We start from the raw sequence: 22,230 nt of genomic DNA on the forward strand, positions 1-22,230 counted from the left end.
GTTTGACCACACGTTAAAAAAACCTTAATATAGGGTTAAAATACAATGTAAATGCTTAAACCCAGGGTTCCTTAACATGAGTCAGCTGACTTGAGTCCCGTTAAATGGGCTTATATTGACATCTAGACATACCCTTAGTTACATCAGCATAAACGCCAGAGTAATTCTCTTGGTTTCACTAGTGTTTCTTTCACTTTATGCCAGTGTAGCTTAGTACACGATTTTCCCTAATATCTGAACTGTTAAAATATCAGATATTATATGATGCATCAGTGTTAAACATATCAGTGAGGTGAGTTAAATTGATCCTCAAGCATCAGCGAGCTATATCCTTTACTGAGGTAAACTGACAGGGCTCCATTGAAGTCAGAGGTGTGATGCTGATTTTCATCTGAAGATCTATATGTAGCATTAGCACTTCAAGATGTGATGGTTAATTATGTAGATTTCCACCTCCTGTCTTCATGTTGAGTCTCTGTGCTGAGCTACATTTGGTCACCCTTCATTTTGCCTAGGTGAATGTGGAACAGGTACAGTCAGAATTCAAATAATACAATGTATATACTCACAGAAAGATGAAAAAAAAGCAGAAATAAGTACATACCTTGGACAGTTATAATTGATTTGTTGAGAAATTATGTATGATTGTTCTTGAATATTTTATTTCCACAAAACACTGTGGAAGGACTGATTTATTTGTAACAATGTGTATTTTATAAATTTTGGTTGATGGGTCCTAAAGGTGGAGGAAGGCAAGCAAAGGACATTGATAGTCTTTCAGAAGATAATGTATATTCTACCTTACTTCCTTTTTCTTCCCTGACCCAGCAGATAGCTTAATACACCAGTTCCTTTCTACTCTTGTCCTTCTCTCATCACAGCTGAGCTCAAGCACTTAAGAAGCCATACTTAAATTTTGTAGCCTTTCAGCACCATGAGTCCTCTGCGTATTCTTTTCAGTACAATACACAACTCTCATACCTCTAGGTGTAATCCATCACAACCATACATTCCAAGACACTAGCTGGAATCACAGGTCAATCAAAATAATGTGTATTTGTTATGGGCCACTTCTTAATCACTCTCAGGAAGGATGCAGCTCTGTTTCTCCGAGCCCCAGGTATTATTCCTTTATAGAAGGCAAAGAAGCTGCCTCTGCTTACCTTGGATCATTTGTAAAGATAATAATAATAGTAAAAAAAACATCAAGACCTGCAATTCATCTTACAATACCTTGCACGCTTTTCATTTCTCTATGCCAACAAAAAGATCTTTCTTATGGTGCATTTCAATATTGTTGACATTCCCCATAAAACTTAGGTCATGCATCTCTTTTTTCTCTCTCTCATTAAAATGAGTTTCCTTCAAACAACCCTTCTGTCATATTTGGGTCATGTCAAAAGGAATCACTGCTTCTTATCAGTATGTCCAAACTATCATCTTAGAATCTGCAGATGCTTCAGCATTTTTTTCTGTCTGCCCATGAAATAAATCACTTACGGTATTCAGGGAGGAGGTGGAGAGAGAACTGCAATGATGTACCATGAGACTAGTGATGATGGCTTGATGGAAAATGTGTCCTACTTTGTGTCCCTTCTTTGTTTTCTGAGATCAGTGGATTATGGGATAACTATTCTAGCCAGATAAAAGCACCTAGACTTGGACTTTAGACATTGTGTATTATTGCTTTTGTTGGGTCTGGAGTTGTCAGTGTTTCTCTGCTTTCCCTTTGGTATATGACTCTCCTCACCTTTTGCTGATGCCTGCATTCTTGCATCTCTAGTGTGTTTTATTAGTAATTGCTAAAAAAGATACAAAGCAATATGTCCTTCTGCATGGTTGCATAATTCTATATTCCACTTAGTCTCCAAAGCATGTGACATGATTCCCTAAGGCTGTCTTCAGAGGCAGTTTGGCTTACATTAAAGGCTGCACGATTTGTCTCTCTGGGATGAGGACCAAAAACATGTTTGAATGTTCAAGATATGGGGAGGGGGATCTAATCATATAGACTTTAAATTTATTCATATCAGTGGATATAGAGAACAACAGAGACTGCAAGGGAAAACCCCTTTGATAAAAAAATAAATATTTGGGGTATACAAAATATTTGGTGGTCCCCTTAAGTGTTAGTAGGTATAACTCTAGGATTTTCTAGCACTAATTTAAAAAGATGTGTCTGGGTGCGGGTTTATATTGGTTGGGCAAATATCATATTTGCATATTGGATTTAATAGGTATTTATAGATTGGGTTTCACAGTTGTTTCTTCTCCAGTAAAGATAGATCATACCCACAGCATATTGTAATATTTAACTATCTTTTTGATGGCTATCAAGAGAAGGACAGAGGTATTCAATCATTATGTAGCTCATCATTGTGTATCCAAAAGTCATACAGGTAAAATATAGCCTAGGTAATATTGAAATATCTTGCTAGTAATATTTTTCTCACACACCTTTAGTAATTACTATTTATGTTAGCAGTTCACCTTGAGAATAATACTTTAATCAGATTTCATACCTTGCACATTGCAGCTTGTTTTCTGTATCATGCTGCATACAAAAATGTTATTTGCCTAGGTAAATTATAGAACAATCCTTAAAGGTGTGTATCAGTAATACTACTGCTAATGACAAAAGTGAGGTTGATTTGGTCATTTAGTTAATCAGCACCATGTTCTAGAGGGTCAGATTCTGCCACGCTTGCAGTGGGTCATATCTTAGTCCACAAATACTTGTAGTGACAGTAAACATCTTATTTTTGGTCATTAGCCTTAGTTTTACTCGGAGACACAATCTCATGTTTTCTTCTGTAGTATATCTAGGCAAAAAAAAATGTGGATGCATCAAGACTTCAAAAAGGACATAATTACAAGTTAGTGCCATATAAGTTTCTGCTTCGATAGTTCTTAGTTTTTGCTATACTGTGATTCAGTATTTCCAATACTGAATCGCAGTATAGCTATTTCCAACATCTGTATCTGAAAAACTTTGACATACAGGTGAGAGTATGGCTTTTTTTTACTGAATAAAATATAGAAATTAGAGACAGGGATCTGTTTAAAAATATCAGTTCAGGACTGTTTCATATAATATACAAAGTAAGAGTGGTTGAGAAGGCAATGACTGTTCAATACCAGATGCTCTTGGACATCAACAACCTAGGTTGGTTCCCATCGAGTCTTATCCTTCCTTTTGATTTAAAACCATAACAGAAAAGGTCATAATTAATCACTTCTTGCTTTCAGATCAGGGTTATTTGGACCTTTTCATCATGCTGGATATCTCAGCAAGACTGACCATGAGCTGTTGCTTCAGCAGCTAAGGAAGACTGATTAGGTGTTCTGAATTGCCCCTCTGTTTTGAAAAGATAGAAGACAACTGTCTATCACCTTCAAAGGATGTGTAATGCAGGATCTAAACCATCTTGCTCACAGTTTTCACAGTGTACAATGAGATCAGTCAGCAAGGTAATTTCTAAGTTATATTTCCCAATGCTTTTCCCAGTCCAATTTTAAATTAAAGTGATGGGACTACCATAACTTTTCTTAAGAGAGTCTTCATTCCATTACTCTTAGTTATAAGCCTTTTTTCACCCTCTGCATATTTTTTCTCCTTTCTTTATGTTTATACCTTTCAAACACATAGAAGACCATAATATCCCTACATAAATATTGTTTGACCAAGCTTGTAACTAGTTAATCTTTCCTTATGCCTCATTTCCTCCATTTAATTAATACTTTTGGTTTTCCTTCTCTGAATTCCCTCCCATGTGTTGACATATTTTTGGTATGGAGAGCCCAGAAATGAATGTCTAGATTCACTATCGTTAAAGACCTGACGTCTTGTATAGAGAGATTGTTACCACCTTGGTCCATAATGTCATGTCTCTGTACCCAGTACCTAACTGAAAATTGCACTGTTAAGAAGTATATCCAAATTAGTTTCTTCCATTCCTAGAACTTTTAAGTTTTCCTTTATGTACCATAGGAATCCCTTTCTTCCATGTTTATCTGTATTTGTCATCACACAGATGGCTGGGGAGCTGAAATCCTCTCATCCAGCATCCTTCACTTCTGAGCATCTTAATTGTCCATATATTTCTCATTTTCATTGTCTTCTGGTCTTGTGGGCCTAAGACTGTAGTTGCTACTTGTAAAAAAAAAAATAAAAAACATCCTTGGATATAATTGTGGCTTCCTTGAGGTAAATGGGAATTTTGCCACTAGTTTCAATGAAGCAAGGATTTCACCCTTTATATTTTTACCTAAAGTAAAAGTGAAGGCAGGGAGCTGGACTCGATGCCCTTTTGGGGTCCCTTCCAGTTCTATGAGATAAGTATATCCTCATGCAGCGGCGGCTCCAGGCACCAGTGCTCCAAGCCCGTGTCTGAGGTGGCAAGCTGTGGGGGGCGGCTTGCTGGTCCCTGCGAGGGCGGCAGTCAGGCAGCCTTCGGCGGCTTGCCTGTGGGAGGTCCATCGGTCCCGTGGATTCAGCTGCAATTCAATGGCGGGTACGCCGAAGCCGCGGGACTGGCGGACCTCCCACAGGCGCACCACCAAAGGCAGCCTGCCTGCCGTGCTTGGAGCAGCAAAAAAGCTAGAGCCACCCCTGTCCTCGTGACCAAATTATATCCCAATTATTTTGTAAAAATTGTGACATATTGCCACCCTTGCTCCTTTTCTTCCCTTTCTGATTCTTCTATATGGTTTTGAGCCCCCATTTACATTCACGTGTGAGACTTATCCCACTAGGTTTAATTCAAGAACATTAATTCACACTCTGCATCACTGGGTATCATTTTAATTTCTTCTTATTTCCCATATTCTCTGCATTCATATACAGATGCTTTCGAGCACATTATTTTGCTAGGTTTTTTTATTTCTTCTAATTACTTGTCTTCTGTTTTACTATTCCCAAGCTTTAAATACATGCCAGGTTTCTCAGTGAAGACACATTCCTTCTTCATTTAAATTTCACATAATGCGCTCAACCAGTTTTTTGAAATCATAGAGAATTGTTCTGTCAAAAAGAGTCTGTGCTGTGTGAATCATTTATACTCAGACGTTGTTCTGGCAATGGTAGGGTTGTTCACCCTACAAAACTAAGCATGTCTTTTCCCTTTCTTCTTTATATTTCCTTTCAATGGTGTTTAATGCATAAGCATGCTTTGGCCTTACGGTCCCTTCAGGGGTGATGCAACTATTTAGGAGACCTAGGCAGTCATCTAGGGCGCTAGGATTTGGGGGGTGGCATTTTCTTCGGCGGTGACTGGGGCGGCCAAAGATCTGGCATTTAGGCAGAGGGAGCTGGGGCAGGGAAGCGTGGGGAGGGCCACCTGCAGCAAGTAAGGGTGGCGGCAGCCAGCAGGGGAACTCCCCGCCCCAGCACACCCCTGCCCTGCCATCTCCCCGAGCACGCCGTCGCTGCTTCACTTCTCCCGCCTCCTAGGTTCGCGGCGCCAATCAGCTTAGGCGCCACAAGCCTGGGAGGTGGAAGAAGTGAAGCAGCAATGGTGTGCTTCGGGTGGAGGTGGAGCAGGGGTGAGCTGGGGTGGGGGGTGTGCCTCAGGGTGGAGGGTGAGAGGTGGGGAGCTGCCGCGGGGGGAGGCACCTCAGGGCGGTGGCTTAGGGACTGGGGAGGACACAAGGTAGAAGTTTCGCCTAGGGCGTGAAACATCCTTGCACCGGCCCTGGGTCTCCTTCAGGGTAGGCTCATCATGCTAGGTAATATGAGCCACAGTTCTTTGTAAAGTGTGGAAGAACATTTTGGTATCCTCTCTGTTACTATTGAGGAAGAAAGCACAGCATTTGATCACATTAATATTTGTGTGACTGAACTAGAAGGAGATATTTAGTCATTAATACTAGTGTTTAAAAGGCCGCTTTATCTGCTAGCAAGCTATAAACACTTTTTATCATATTTAATTTGATGTGTTTTTATCCAGCCTGTTGATTCCTCCACTATACACACAAAATATAGGCCTAACTGATCAAAGGCATCTTCACTACAAATGTGTATGTAATGTTGCATTATTAATGCTTGTAGGCTCCCTGGAATGGTAAGATTCTCCATTACACTCAAGCATAACCACTTAAAAACAAACTTCTCCCCAAAGTATACTCTTTGTGCAGATTATAATTAGAAAAGGTATTAGAACAAAACCTACCAGCATAGTTTGAATGGATAAGGTGAGGCTGTATGCCAAAGTAATTAAGGGGAAAAGCATGATAAACTGCATGTAAGATATACATGCAGCTTGTTGCCCATATACTTAATTGGAAAGTGTAATGCCCTAAGTTCAGAAGTAGTCTTATAATTCCATTCTTTTCTATCTGTAATATGACACTAGGGCCTGATTTTCAGAGGTGTGAAACAGCTACCACCTCTCACTGATTCCAGTTGGAGTTGGAAATGCTCAGCACTTCTGGAAATTTGTCCTCAACTATTTGCCAGGCTCCAAATTAAATTTACAGTAGAAGCTCAGAGTTAGGAACCCCTCAGGAATGGAGGTTGTTCGTAGCTCTGAAATGTTCATAACTTGGAACAAAACGTTACGGTTGTTCTTTCAAAAGTTTGCAGCTGGACACTGACTTAATACAGCTTTGAAACTTTACTATGCAAAAGAAAAATTCTGCTTTTAACCATCTTAATCTAAATGAAACAAGCACAGAACAAGTTTTCTTACCTAGTCAATTTTTTTTTAATTTTCCCTTTATTTATTTTAGTAGTTTACATTTAACATAGTACTGTACTGTTTTTTTTTATTGTTGTTGTTTGGTTTGTTTTTGTCTATGCTGCTGCCTGACTGTATACTTCCAGTTCCAACTGAGGGCTATGGTTGACTGGTCAGTTCGTAACTCTGGTGTTCATAAATCTGAGGTTCTACTGTACTCTTTATAAAATAGATTTTTTTAATGTCATCCTGAAATTGGAAAATCTGTGGGTTGGCTTGCACAAAAATAAAACAGAAATAAATACAAATAAACCCCAAACTTCTCTTCTAGATGGCCCAACAAAAAAAAAAACACAGGATGCTAGTGGAAGTTTGTTTGTGGTCATGGGTTTCATTAGTAAATACTCTGTTATGTACAGCTCTCAGCAACTGTAAAGTGTAACATAAATCTTATGTATTATTATTTAATACAGTACAAACTAGGGTGACCAGATGTCCTGTTTTTAAAGGGACAGTCCCATTTTTGGGGACTTTTTCTTATATAGGCGCCTATTACTCCCAACCTCCTGTCCTGTTTTTTTCATAATTGCTATCTGGTTACCCTAGTACAAACATAATGTAATAAAAGGATGTGTATGCACTGAATGTTGTGCCATCCCTCTATTAATTATGCCTTTTCATAGTGTGTTGAGCAGGCAGAATCAGTCAATGGCAGAGGTGACGTGGGATGGTAAATGGGGTCATACACCCCCCTCCCCCAATTTTCACCTTCCATTTAGCACAGAGGTTTTCAAAATGGCACACTCCACAGTTTAAAACCATTAACTGGCTCTTGCCAAGAGCTAGCAGGTGGGAGCTGCCTGGCCTGCTCAGGCCGCTGGCTCTCTGCGCTGTGGGAGCTGGTGTGCTGGCTGGCTGCCCAGCAGCCCTCTCTGTCCTGCTCCCTAAGCCAGGCCTCCTCTGCATGGCCAGGAGCTCCCCCGGGAGTACAGGTGGCACTGCTCTGAGCTGCGCCTTGAAGTGCTTTTGCCTCTCGCCCAAAGGAGCCTGGCACTGACCGGCAGAGCCTGGCTGCCATGAGATGCTCCCTGAGTTGCTCACTCACTGGTGCTCCTGGATCTGCTGCTGCTCCTCAGCCCAGAAGCGATGCATGGGGCAGTCATGTGTCCCCCAGAACCTTTAAACTATGCCCTCCTCACCATCAAGAGTTAAGCATTGTCTCCGGTGAATGGTGAAAAATTACATGTCCATGAACTGAAGAAAAGCTGAAATCATTAATTTTATGCCTGTTATTCCTTCTCAGAATCCTATTATTTGGAGTTCTTTTAAAAATGCTAAAATAAATCATTATGCTTTGCTATATGAAGTCAATTGAGCTATGGCAATTTACACCATCACAGGATCTGGCCCTTAATTAATAACTTTGCGTGATTTACTGATCTCTCCACACACATGATAAAATTTCTTCCTGGAATTAGAACAATTTGGTTCCCGTAGGATCAAATTCAACTCTCAGGCCGAGGGTTATTACAGAACCTGTGTATCGCTTAAGCCCGTGTAATTCAGGGCTGATAAATGTAACCTCTTTTAGAAGCTCTGTGACTCTCCGAGGCTGATCTCTCTTCTATCTTCATAATAACCTTTTCATACTTGGACATTTCTTTGTGAGGAAGACAGAGAAACAGATCGGTGTTTAAAACCCCTGCACACTGACTGTCATTCGGAGTTGGTGTTTCGGTGTTTTCACACGCTTACAAAACCAATTGCACTAGTCTGTAGCATAACCAGAAGGTGGCACCCTTCTATCCACTATCTTTTTTCTATTCCATATTTTCTAGAATTATTTTACTTAAAATTAGAACCTTTAGTCTAATACAAATTACTCTCCGTGAATAATGAAAGTAAGATTCCAGATTTAAACACATCTATGGTACTATATTACTTTTTGTAGTTTAGGAACAACTGCCAATGTCCTTACTGAGATATTGTTAAGAAAAGCTTTCAGTGATGTCTCTCAGGTTTTACCTGAGTAAAATCTGATTAAGGCCCTCCAGTACTTAGAGATAGAATAGATCTCAAGAAAAGGAGACAGTTCCCATGTGAAGGATGAATCAAATATGCATTTGATACAAACTTTGAGCTCAGCCAAAAGGCAAAAAAGAAATGTTTTCATTAACAAATTATAGTGTATTGTTTATTCATCTATTTAACATCTGTGATATAAATATGCACTCTCTAAATATATATCTAGGGGCAGATAAGGCCATCTTGCTCCACATAAGCACTATCTAAACTCGATAAAAAAAGCTGCATGAAACAAATATGAACTTTCACAACAATTAATGTTTTGCAGCATGAGATCCACTATAGACAAAATATAGAGGCTGGATTTCATACTACAAAACATTAGATAGTGGAAAGGTCATCTTTGTTTGAGGTATCTATTTATGAGTTTATATATAGTCCTTACGTGAGGCCAGATTGTAGCTGTCACTTACACAGATGCCCTGAGAAGGGACTCTCAAGAAGCTTTCTTACCCTTTCAAGGCCCACTTATGGGCCAACCACAACTGAGAGTGCCAGAGAGTGCAGCACTTGTGTTCTTCGTGTGTCCCTGAACACACCTCAAAGAGGACAGGGAAGGCTCCTAGCTCCTTCCCTTCCTTCATCTTCATAGGTTGGATTAAAAGCTCATTGAGGGAAGCAGAAGAAGAGTAAACCGTATCGTAATTAAACACTGGGAAACTCAGTGAGGAACTGTGCTGCATTGGAAGATTGACAGGCACAACTGGGTTCTTGATCAGTGTCCTTATGCAACTCCCTAAATGAGACCTCGATCCTACAGTTTGATCCATGTAGGGAGTCCCTTACATCTGGAAGTCTTATTGAAGTTAATGGTCTCCACATGGCATAGATATTGCCATATGGGTGAATCGGGCTTCAGGCTGTTTAATATTGTTAAAAGTTGTTATAGAGGCTCATATTTTTGCCTTTTTTACATTTTGTATATATTTACCAATTTTTCATGTGCCTGGATAACCCAAGAAAAAGCTGATCCTCTTGCTAGCTCAGAGACTTGTTCAAATTCTCCCTAGTGGCATAAATCTAACCTTACAGATGTAGGCATGTACAGAGAAACAATAATAATGATGGTGTGAGATCTCTGCAGAGAACAAGATAGTGAAGAATGTGAAATTCCTTAGAAAACAAATTTTAAAGCAAGCCCCTTAAACTGAACAATTGACAAAACTTTATTTTTAAAATAGTATAAATGTTGTATTGCAGAAGCCTTCTTAATCCTAAGTACCTAAGAAAGATCATTACTACTAATAAAACAGTAAGATTTTAGACTGTTGCAAAATTAAATTAACAAGCATAATAAAACACTACAGTTTCTAAAGCCAGATTTACCAAGGGCATTTTAAAGTTGTTTCTGAGGAGCTGAGGAACTGAAGATGATCTAATTGGCTGTAATAGTGAACAGAATAATATAATCTTTCTCCTGTAGGGCATGGTACTGCACATCATTGTTTTAAAGAAGGTATTTTAGCTTTAGTCTTAATTTTGCTGCTGGAGAAAATTGAGAACTTCTCTAGTTTTATTTTTTTTTTAATTTCTGAGCAGACAAATGTCAATAATTTCACACACTGAGAGTTAAATTGAGAAATCTTTTAAGTAAAAATATGCATTTCTTTCTTGAGTTCTTGCCAACAGGTAGAAAATAGGTTCTGTTATACATTCAGAGAGTTGTATATTTGGGGCATTATTAACAACAGAACATTTTAGTAGCAAGCTACTTTTCTGTGAAGTTTATTTAACAGTCCACTGAGCTAGAAAATAATCACTCATAACTACACTTTAAAAGGAGTGGCTGAAAAGACAGACTTGACATGTACAGTACTGTGCATTGGTTCAAAAAAGAGAATAAATTAACTCAAAAGTTCACTTAATACAGTGTAACCTTTTACTTTGAACAGATTGTTTGTATACGGTGTTCTCTTAGAAGCCATCTGGTTTACTTAACAATTCCCATTACTGATAAAACACTGAGTCCCTTTGTGGCCTCTGGTGAAAGTTTTATTAGGTGTTTATTATTTTATTCTTTTTGTTATTATTTATTACAGTACTAACACTAGTGCTAATGTCTAAAATCATTTGAAATTCATGTTCAGTTAGTATTTGCTAATTTGTAAGGATTTGCTTCCAGAAACATAGCTCCCAGGAAGAAAGATGCAGATGCAGATGCAGATGGGGGGAGGGATAGCTCAGGGGTTTGAGCATTGGCCTACTAAACCCAGGGTTGTGAGTTCAATCCCTGAGGGGGCCATTAAGGGAACTGGGGTAAAAATCTGGGGATTGGTCCTGCTTGGAGCAGGGGGTTGGACTAGATGACCTCCTGAGGTCCCTTCCAACCCTAATAGTCTATGATTCTATGACCAATATATGTGTTTGACTTTTCTCTGATTAGGAAAAAAGGACAAAAAAGGAAACAATTATTGGGGAGATTTTTAAAAGGAACATAGGGAAGTTCAGTTTCCAGCTCCCATTGAAAGTTGAGTTTGTGCCTTTGATAATCTCTGTCTAAATAGTTAACGCCCCTAGTTAAAGCCCCAATTTTGTGAAAACACATGTAGGACTACTTACATGAGTAAAGTTACTCACATGCATAACTGTTGGCAGGTTCTGAGAGCCTAGGTTTCAAACTATATGAAAAGTTATAATAATACAGGTAAATAGAGGGGAGTATTACCAGTAATGCCAGTACAACATTAATTTGCACTCATTTTTTTATAGGGTGAGCCTGGGGAAGCTGGAAACCCTGGACCTCCTGGAGAATCTGGCCCAGGCGTGAGTACTGTTTGTTTGTTTTAATTACTATTATTCTACTACAATAAATTACCTACTTAAAACTTCCTTTAAAGGAATTTCAGGTTCTGTGTAATCAGATTCTTTATGCAGCTGGAGTCTCAGATGCTTTCTTCATATTTTCTTGTATAATAACAACTGGAAGACAAAAGGAATCTTACAATTGTGTGAGATAACATTTATTTCTTCTTCTGACAAGCTTATTGTGTATTTTACAATCAAGTTTATGTATTTTATCAATACATTTCTTCCAGCCTGATTTGTCTCTCTTTGTTAGTGGAAAAGTTCATTCCAAACTAGAGATGGGCCTGTGCATCAATATCTTCACACTGATGAGGATCTGAAACTGTCCTGAGATCTGTGGGTGTTCCAATTTGGGGGTTGATTTGGATCCCATTTCTATTCCAAAGACAAGCCTTTATAATAAAATTTCACAATTAACATCTCAGAGCATCTTTTCACTCTCATTAACTTGTAGATCTTCCTTCTCTTACATATTTTGGGTGTACTAGTTCCAGAAAGCTAACATTTTTATGTTGTTTACAGGGACCAAAAGGTGAAAGGGGAGAAAAAGGTGAGGCTGGTCCACCTGGAGCTGCTGGACCTCCAGGTGCCAAAGGACCTCCAGGTGATGATGGGCCTAAGGGTAATCCAGTAAGTGAGCCTATTCATTTAAAAATAAGGGCATTATTGCACCACAGCACATTGTTTTATTTAACACTTTTATAGGATTGTATATGCATTTCTGGAGTTTATACAATTGTGCTTTTCTAACTGAAATACTTTGTAATGACTTTTAACATACTTCTTGTTGTAAGATTTCAGCCTTGCTTTCTTTCCCATTTGTCTAGGGCCCTGTTGGTTTCCCCGGAGATCCTGGTCCCCCTGGTGAACCTGGCCCTGCTGTAAGTATTCTTACAAACTAGATTTAGGGTCTAATCTTGGTTCCCACTGAAGTCACAGGTAAAACTCTCCTTAACTTCAATGGGAAAGAGATCTGCCCTGGGAGAGGTATTTTTCTGGCTGCTTTTGGTTTCAGGATCTTAAAATTAATTCATTTTACCAAAACTTTATAGTAAGTTTTCAAGAAAATGTCCTGTAGAAAAACAACATACATTATGGGTGAGACCATAAATCAAAATTCAACTGATTTAAATGTGTCTCTCTCCCTGGGATTTCTTTAGGGTCAAGATGGTACTGGTGGGGAGAAAGGAGAAGATGGTGATTCTGGTCAACCTGTAAGTAAGCTGTCTCTAACATTTTTATTTTATTTGTGCTCTGTATTCCTCCACGGTAAGAAAGCAACTTCTGCTAAATATGTAGAAAGGGTCAGCTTTCTATAAATGAAGATATTTTCAAAAAATATTTTCTAAATAAATTCTCTTTTATAGTTCACTGTATATTGTAAATTAATTTCCACACAGAACCCAAATCATAGTAGGTCTTTGTGTATGATTGTGCTGCCCATTTTTTTTCAAATGTGGACACATTTTTTGTGGTAAAATATGAAACAATAAAAATGGAATCATTTATAGTCTGAGAGGGAACAATAGCTATATAACTTCCCTCAGTTTGTGTGCTGAATGAGCACAAGTCTTAAAATCTAAGGTGGATAACACTGTGGTACCTAAATGCCATCAGGACTCAGAGCCTACTACGCAAATAAGTTCTTGTGTGATGGATGTGCATATATTAAACTTCATTAATTTAACCTTGTGATGCAAGAGGCTAGAATTCCAACTTAGAAAACCTTATTTCCAGCATCAAAAGGGTCTGAGAGGGAAATCCCTGCTATAGTTCAGCACGCATGGAGAAAGGGAGATTTTTAATTAGAGGGAAAAATGGATGGAGCTAGGTTGTGCGCTGGCAGGGGAAGGGGATATTTGTAAGCTTCAGAAAATTTGCATCTACATTTCTGACTCGAGACTAAGCAAGTACTTCATGCCAAATAGCTTATCAAACTGTTCAGTCCTACAATGTTATCCGATAGGTCTCATGGCATTCCCATTTGGTGAATCTATTCAGCTGTCAGTATATGAGAGATTTATACACATAAATGCCAGTTATCTCATTAGTGCTAATGGGAACCTAGCAGAAGCATTCAGCATACTAAGCTGAGTGGAGTAACAGAAAAAGAGGCATATGGGGGAAATTCCTAATGAACATTGTTGCTCAATGTTTATTCCAGACTAATGTTACATTTGTACTGATGAATTAGTCTGAAAATATATTTTCAAAAAATCTCTAGGTTAACATTTATGAGGGTAGTAACCACCTACTTAGAGTGGTTATAAATTGAGCCAGAAGAGCTAAATGAATTATTTGCATCAATCTTCACTGCAGATGATCTGAGGAAGGTTCCCACACTGGAGTAATTCTTTTAAAGTGCCAAATCTGAGAAACTGTCCCAGACTGAGGTGTCAATATGGGAGGTTTTGGAACAAATCGCTACTTTAAACAGTAATAAGTCACCAGGACCAGATGCTATTCACCCAAGAGTTATGAAGAACTCAGACATTAAATCTTAGAACTACCAAGTGTGGCATGTAACCTATCATTTAAATCAGCTTCTGTACCAGATGACTGGAGGATAGCTAATGTGGATGACTGGAGGATAGCATTTTTTTTAAAAGACCCCAGAGTCAATCCTGGCAATTACAAGCGAGTAAGCCTAACTTCAGTACCAGGCAAAGTGGTTGAAACTATAGTAAAGAACAGAATTATCAGACAGTTTGTTGGGGAAGAGTCAACATGATATTTGTAAAGGGAAATCGTGCTTCACCAATCCATTAGAATTCTTTGAGGGGATCGACAATCACATGGACAAGGGTAAGCCAGTGGATTTTTAGAAAGCCTTTGACAAGATCTATCACCAATGATTCTTGAGCAAAGGAAGCAGCCATGGGATAAGAGGAGAGGTCCTCTCATGGATCAGTAACTGATCAAAAGACAGGAAAAAAGGATAGGAATAAATGGTCAGTTTTCAGAGCAGAGAGAGGCAAATAGCAGTGTTCTCTGGGATCTGTACTGGGACCAGTGCTATTCAACATATTCATCAATGATCTAGAAAAAGAAGTAAACAGTAAGTGGCAAAATTTGCGGACTACACAAAATTACTCAAGACAGTTAAGTCCAAAGCAGACTGTGAAGAGTTACAAAGGGATCTCACAAAACTGGGTGACTAGGCAACAAAATGACAGATAAAATTCAATTTTGATAAATGAAAAGTAATGCACATTGGAAAACATAATTCCAAATGTACGTACAAAATGATGGGCTCTAAATTAAATGTTACCACTCAAGAAAGAGATCTTGGAGTCACTGTGGATACTTCTCTGAAAACATCCACTCAGTGTGCCACAGCAGTCAAAAAAGCTAACAATGTTAGGAGCCATTAGGAAAGGGACAGATAAGAAGACAGCAAATATTATAATATCACTATATAGATCCATGGTATACCCACACCTTGAATACTGCATGCAGTGTTGATCACCCCATCTCAGAAAAGATATATTAGAATTAGAAAAGGTACAGAGAAAGGCAACAAAAATATTAGGGGTATGGAACAGCTTCCATAGAGAAAAATTAAAAAGACTGGGACTTTTCAGCTTGCAAAAGAGATGACTAAGTGGGAATATGATAGAGGTCTATAAGATCATGAATGGTGTGTAAAAGTAAATCTTATTTACTCCTTCACTTGACACTAAACTGGGAGGAGTGGTAGATATGCTGGAGAGTAAGGATAGGATACAGAGGGACCTAGACAAATTAGAGGATTGGGCCAAAAGAAACCTGATGAAGTTCAACAAGGACAAGTGCAGAGTCCTGCACTTAGGATGGAAGAATCCCATGCACTGCTACAGACTAGGGATTGAACGATTAGGCAGCAGTTCTGCAGAAAAGGACCTAGGGGTTACAGTGGATGAGAAGCTGGATATGATTCAACAGTGTGCTCTTGTTGCCAAGAAGGCTAACGTCATTTTGGGCTGTATAAGTAGGAGCATTGCCAGCAGATCGAGGGACGTGATCATTCCCCTATATTCAACATTGGTGAGGCCTCATCTGGAGTACTATGACCAGTTTTGGACCCCACACTACAAGAAGGATGTGGAAAAAATGGAAAGAGTCCAGCGGAGAGCAACAAAAATGATTAGGGGGCTGGAGCACATGCCTTATGAGGAGAGGCTGAGGGAACTGAGATTGTTTAGTCTGTAGAAGAGAAGAATGAAGGGGGATTTGATAGCTGCTTTCAACTACCTGAAAGGGGGTTCCAAAGAGGATGGATCTAGACTGTTCTCAGTGGTACCTGATGACAGAACAGAGTAATGGTCTCAAGTTGCAGCGGGAGCGGTTTAGGTTAGATATTAGGAAAAACTTTTTCACTGGGAGGGTGGTGAAGCACTGGAATGGGTTATTACCTAGGGAGGTGGTAGAATCTCCTTCCTTAGAGGTTTTTAAGATCAGGCTTGACAAAGTCCTGTCTGGGAAGATTTAGTTGGGAATTGGTCCTGCTTTGAGCATGGGGTTGGACTAGATGACCTCCTGAGGTCCCTTCCAACCCTGATATTCCATGATTCTATGATTCACTTAACACAAGAACCAGGGGTCACCAAATGAAATTAATAGGCCGCAGGTTTAAAACAAACAAAACGAAGTACTTCATCACATAACACATAGTCAACCTGTGGAACTTATTGCCAGAACATGTTGTAAAGTCCAAAATTATAAGAGGGTTCAAAAAAGAATTAGATAAATTCATGAAGGACATGTTCAACAATGGCTATTAGCCACAATGGTCATGGATGCAACCCCATGCTCTGTGTGTCACTAGCCTTTGACTGACAGAAGCTGGGAGTGGACAACAGGAGATGACTCACTCAATGACTGCCTGTTCTGTTCATTGCCTCTAAAGCACCTGGCATTGGCCACTGTCAGAAGACAGTATACGGTGCTAGATGGACCATTGATCTGACCCAGTTTGGCCATTCTTAGAGTAAACTTTTTATTTAATTTAATTTATTTATTTATTTAGTGGCAGGGATCTTTATAACTCATAGAACCAACTAACCTGAAGTTGAAAGAGTTAAATACCACTTTTATGAACATCAAATTTATCACAGTTTGTCATGCAATATACGTGTGGATTTTGAGTAGATAATAGATAAGACTCTGATCCTGCATCATTAAAGTCAGTAGGAGCTTTGCCAATTACTTCAGTGAACATAGGATCAAGCCTTACATGAGGTCATGTATCTAAACGAAAAAGTAGACTTGATTTCTCAGAAAGATTTCTTCCTTTAATGATGCAGGTTTCTTTTAAAATAAACATCCATGCTGCCGTGTATCTTGGCCATGGGTTCCAAGAGATCTTAAGGGAGTTAGGTGCTAAATATCAATGGAATTTGGGTAACTAAGTCCGTTAGGATCCTTTTTAAATTCCAAGCTTGGGCTACAATCTACTTCCACAAGAGTACTTCCATTGTCTTCAGTTAGATCAGAACCCTACAGATTAAAAGAACTGGTTTGTTTTTTTATGGAAAATTCCCATGAGGGCTTACATTCTCTTTCAAAGAAAAACACTCATCTCTGGCTGTCATTGGTGTATCTATTAATCCCATTACTGTAGTTTCCACGTATGCTTTGTTTGCATAGACATAGCTCAGTGTTTAGAATCAAACCCAGTGTTGTTGTTTTTTTAATGTTACCTTATTTCCTATATTATTTAATTAGAGGTTACTACATATGTTTTGTTTGTTTATTTTTTTGTGGTAAAGATTTGTTCTGGTCAACACTATATAATTTATAGAATTTTTTAAAAAACTAAGTGCTAATACAAAAAAAAAGTAATGTAGTATTAGATCTCTTTGGCATATTCATATTAATTTGTTGAACTAGATTTGGCCCTGGTTATAATTCTAGTAATTTCAGTAGAATTTCATCAGTGATGAAATTAATCCTTCATTTTTAACAATTCATTTTATACAAAATATTATGTACCATGGAATGTTTGCTTTTATATAAAAAGTAACAAAAGTAGTTGAATTATAATGAAAGTGTATACGAAATTAACATCAGTGGTGCCTAGTTCAGTAACAATCTGATCTGCTTCATCACTGTAAAAGCCTGTACATGAGTGAAGACAATCGAAGCACATAACCTCATTTTAGTTGAATCAGACAGTAGGCTAACATATTATGCTATTATATTGTTCTTTGTACAGCCACCTTTTGACTTGGGATGCTTTGCTGTTGCTAAAGGAGCAAAAAAACAGTACAATTTTGTCTTGTTCAATAACATGAGCAGGTAACACTCTAAACAGGACCCAGATCCAGGAAAGAGCTTTGCGGAGAAAGGAAGTGTCATTTTTACACACTTGTCTGAGCTTAACCTACTGTCAAGGCACTTTGGACAAGATTGTCCAATGAAAGGCACTGTAAAATTGCAACATATATTTGTTGTTTTTAAGAAAATCAGTAACCTTTGCTCATTAGTGATATTCACCAAGATTCCATGAAATAGTAATTTGGGTTGTTTACAATTACAGGGTCCACCAGGTCCTTCAGGGGAAGCTGGCCCACCTGGTCCTCCTGGGAAGAGAGTAAGTCTTCTCTCTTTGTCTATGTACATTTCTCTGGTCAAGACATTGTGTCTTAATGAGCCTATAACAGGATTTCAGGCACTTGTTACCAATGTTATTGCTATTTTATATGTTGTTTCTAGCTTTTAAAAGTTTGGGTCTTTTCACTGTTCAACAGCGGAAACATGAAAAGATGATCAGGAGAGAAAGTAAAGAAAAGTAGGTGCTGAAAAAGATGTTATATCTGGCTTGATTGCAGGCCGGTGCCTCACAGCCACATCAGGAGTAGAAAAGCATATCACCTTCCCGAAATTCAGGAGGCCCAGTGCCTCCTGGAGCATGCTGGTGCAAAGACAGGAGCATAACCATTGGTACAGTCCATAATACTTTGTAGCCTGTCCACAGATGGAAAGCTTCAATGTCCAACGTAGAGAGGGGGAGAAATGGGGTTAGGTCACTGCCCCCTCTGTGTGAATATTAGCAAGGAGCAGTCCCTGCACTTGAGAAAGTACAGGGGCTGCAGTTGTAATAAGTCTATATGCTGAGGGGAAGAGGAGGAACCACCTTACAGCTATTCCCCTCCATGGGTCATCACAGTCTGGCCAGAATGGGCACAGTCAAAATAGTGTTTGTGTAACATCTTTCTGAAAGCTAAGAGGAGTTTCTGTATTCAACACAGCAAATTATTGTGTTTTTAGTTCTTGATGTGATATTAACTTAACTTCTTTCAACTCTGGTATATTCTGCTGCAATTCTGAGAAGATAGTTTACATCTTCCAAAAATATGGTTGTCTGAATGCTCAGAAGCTAAAAGCAAAACTCTCCACAAAGAACAAATGGGAATCTGAAAGGTTCCCCTACTGCTGCTGAGGTTGCTGCATGGTACAGGAATTATTAAAATGAGTATGGTTTAATATCTTTTCTTTTTCTTGACTGTTAACACTTCTGTGAAAGTCACACGTTTTTGCGACATTCAAGCAATTTTTGAATGCCCCTGAAACATTAGGGACCTTTCAGCAGTAGTGTAAGTGAGAGCAGCACCCAGCTGTTTTATTTCATGCTGGGGCTGGCCAAATTCCAAGAACCCCTTCTTGCCAACAATGAGCAGAACATAGACACAAGGGACAGTCAAGCTCATATCTTAGTATGGCCTTATTTCCATCTCCCAAATGTGTTACTTCCTGAGAAAGTAAGAAACAGCTTTCAGAGGTAGCATGTTTTTCCCTGCAGTAGAAGTGAGAATTGGTACAGTTTCAGCTGAATCAATTTTAAAAAATGAATGTCAATTAATTCAGCTAGTTTCTCAATGCTTAATCAATATTGTTTACAACTTTTGTGACAAAATAGTTCACCCACTTTATATTGTATAGTAACACTGTCACAGGGCTCCTCTGACACTGAGCAGTGTACCAGACTGCCTGTCCAGCTCATGTGGCCTTGCAGTCACAAACACACATCAGGTTCTTCCCTTTTCACCATGTATGTATTTATTTTTTCCTTACAAACTATAACAGCATACTACAGACTTACAGCAAGAGAAAGATTCTACACAGCCTTCCCTCCTCAGTCCACACTCACCCTTTGAGCTCCCTTCTGCTTCTGTTCCTTCTCCCCCTTGTATCCTCCCAATTCCTGACCCAATTGCCTGATGAGCCCAGCAGTTGCCACCCAAGTGTCAGTAATCTCCAAAGAAAATTGATTAATTGGCTTCAATTTAGCCTGCACTTTTCCCAGTGCTGCAGCAATCTGAAGGACCAGGGCACTACAAATAGTACCCTGTCACAAACACGTATGTATTCTCTTAAACCGTTAAAATATATTAATCCCTTTTCCATATTTGAAAATCTGCATTCAAATACACTATTGGATAAGCTCTGCCAGCACACCAGTGTAGAGTCACCTATTTGAAGTGGAATATTATACCGCTGGTATTTTCAGACATCCTGCGTAGGAGATCTGTGAATAAAGAAAAATATTGCAGATGTCAAAAATGCCTAAAGGCTGATACTAAAAGAATAAAACAAGACATTGTGCTTCAGGGCACCTGCCATCAATTACTGGGGGCAGAAAGAAATTGCACAAATTAGCCAGGTTCATAAGGGTGGGGGAAGTAGGATATGACCTTCCCTCTGAAGTAAGATATTGGACAAGGTGGATCAATAGATTGATCCATTATGGTGCCTCCTACAATGTAATGTGTGTAAATAGTTCCACACTTAGAGTTATTGAAGAGATCTTAGGTTTTTAGCATCTGATATAAAATAAGAACTTCAGCAAAGTTTCTGTGCTTTAAAATCCATTTCTGTAACATATGAAGTCATTCTATTATTCCTGGTCTTTGAAGCTTCACAAGCCTTACAAATCAGCTAATAGAAACCTGTAAATGTTATACTTGCAGAACTGCTTTAGATGCATCAACCTTTAGATCTGCTTCAGAAGGCAATTAGATGCAGTTTTTACAGTTAAAAAAAGAATGGTATCATTAAACATAAACTGAAAGCTGTTTTAAAAAATTAGTTAAATTGGTCTATTTAATAGGCTTGAGTGAACTAACATGCTTAATGAGTTTTATCTATTTGCACCACCAATTTACAACACATTTATAATGCTTCATGTGATTATGGGAGCATTAAAAATCTTATCAGAAGAACTGGAATATGGCTCAATTGAATATTAACAATTAATATGTTTGTTCTACACCAGATTACAGCTTCCTGATTTATTACAGTGAAAGGCAGTCGCTTATTCTCAGCAAAATAAATATACTGTGTGATTGTGTTTAGATAAAAATACAGAGTAAAAACACAAAATCAATCACTCCATTTCTAATTTGTGGCATTGTACAACTCCGATTTAGTGTTCCTACAAAGAACAAAATAACTATGTATTACTCTTGCCAAGTAATCACATTCTTGAATTCTCTAGGAAATTACTTTGTAGCAGTAGATTCTAGATTACATGAATATGTGAAACTTTGCTGGTTATAAAGAATTCTATGCTGTTATACTTGAAAGAGACAATGTAGGACTTGAGGCTTCATATTTTTGTTAGAGACAAAAATCTGAAAATACTATTTGCTAAACATAATCAGTAATACAGTAGAATCTGCTTCATCAGGAAGTGCTGCCAAACATCCTATTTTCCTGATTAGGAAGCAATGCCATTTCAATCGTAATGCTACTCTCTGGGAAGGTGGAGAGCTGTGGCAAGAAGACTGCATATTACTGGAAAGCAATGTTCCCTCTAATTTGTTTTTCTTTCTGTGAAATGACAAGCAGTCTAAGCTTGCATTTAATATTTGAAGTGTGGTTCCTTCAACTACTCTATTTACATATTCTCATTCTTTATTCATCACTCTCACCCATTATCCTCATTTGGCCTCCCTTTCCCAATATTCCTTTACTCTCCCTTCCTTGAGCAATCCCTCTCACTCAACCACTCATTCACATCTATGCACATTCTTCAATGGCCTGTCGAGGTGAAGACTCACCCCTGCGGCACCTCCTGCTGGTTGTCCTTGGGAATTAGCTCTTTTTCCAGCTAGGAGCGCCCTCTGCAGGCTGGTGACCTGCCTGTCCTCTGGCCCGTGTCCCTCCCTGGACTTTGGTGCCCTTTTAACTGGGGTGCTGCCCGCTAGCAGTACACCTCTGATCTGGGTCTCCCCTCCCTGGGGAACTCCCAACCCTCTATCCCCACCTTGCCTCAGTATAAGGATACTGCCAGTCATCATCTAGCCCCACGCTCTGGGGCAGACTGCAGACTCAGCCTACTCATCACTGGCAACGTTAGGTTTGGACCTGCTGCCTTGGCCTACCCCTGGGCTGCCCTCTGCAACCCCCAGTATCTGTTGACCTTATGCTAGGCTGCAGCCTGGGGCTTTGCAGGCTGGAGCTCCCCAGCTCCTCAGCCTGTCCCCAGCCCTGCTCCACTCAGGTACCCTGTCTCTAGCTCCCTGCAGCCAGGCCCTTCTCCCTCTACAGGCAGAGGGAGACTGTCTGGGCCCCTGGCCCACTGCCTCTTATAGGGGCCAGCTGGGCCTGATTGGGGCATGGCCACAGCTGAGCCTGCTTTCCCTAATCAGCCCAGGCTTCTTGCCCCAGCCACAGCCCT

The 22,230-nt window shown here is 39.3% G+C and overlaps 1 protein-coding gene across 1 annotated transcript in view; it reads left to right on the forward strand.

Annotated features, from left to right (window-relative positions):
* Positions 1-22,230, forward strand: part of COL11A1 (collagen type XI alpha 1 chain) — a 228,243-nt gene that overhangs the window by 175,379 nt on the left and 30,634 nt on the right. Inside the window, exons 50-54 of the mRNA XM_050963625.1 lie at positions 11,472-11,525; positions 12,090-12,197; positions 12,395-12,448; positions 12,728-12,781; positions 18,088-18,141. Of these exons, the coding sequence (XP_050819582.1) occupies positions 11,472-11,525; positions 12,090-12,197; positions 12,395-12,448; positions 12,728-12,781; positions 18,088-18,141 (324 nt within the window). The remainder of the gene's footprint in view (positions 1-11,471; positions 11,526-12,089; positions 12,198-12,394; positions 12,449-12,727; positions 12,782-18,087; positions 18,142-22,230) is intronic.

The sequence above is a fragment of the Gopherus flavomarginatus genome, chromosome 7 (assembly GCF_025201925.1).
Source record: "Gopherus flavomarginatus isolate rGopFla2 chromosome 7, rGopFla2.mat.asm, whole genome shotgun sequence".
NCBI classification, from domain to species: Eukaryota; Metazoa; Chordata; order Testudines; family Testudinidae; genus Gopherus; species Gopherus flavomarginatus.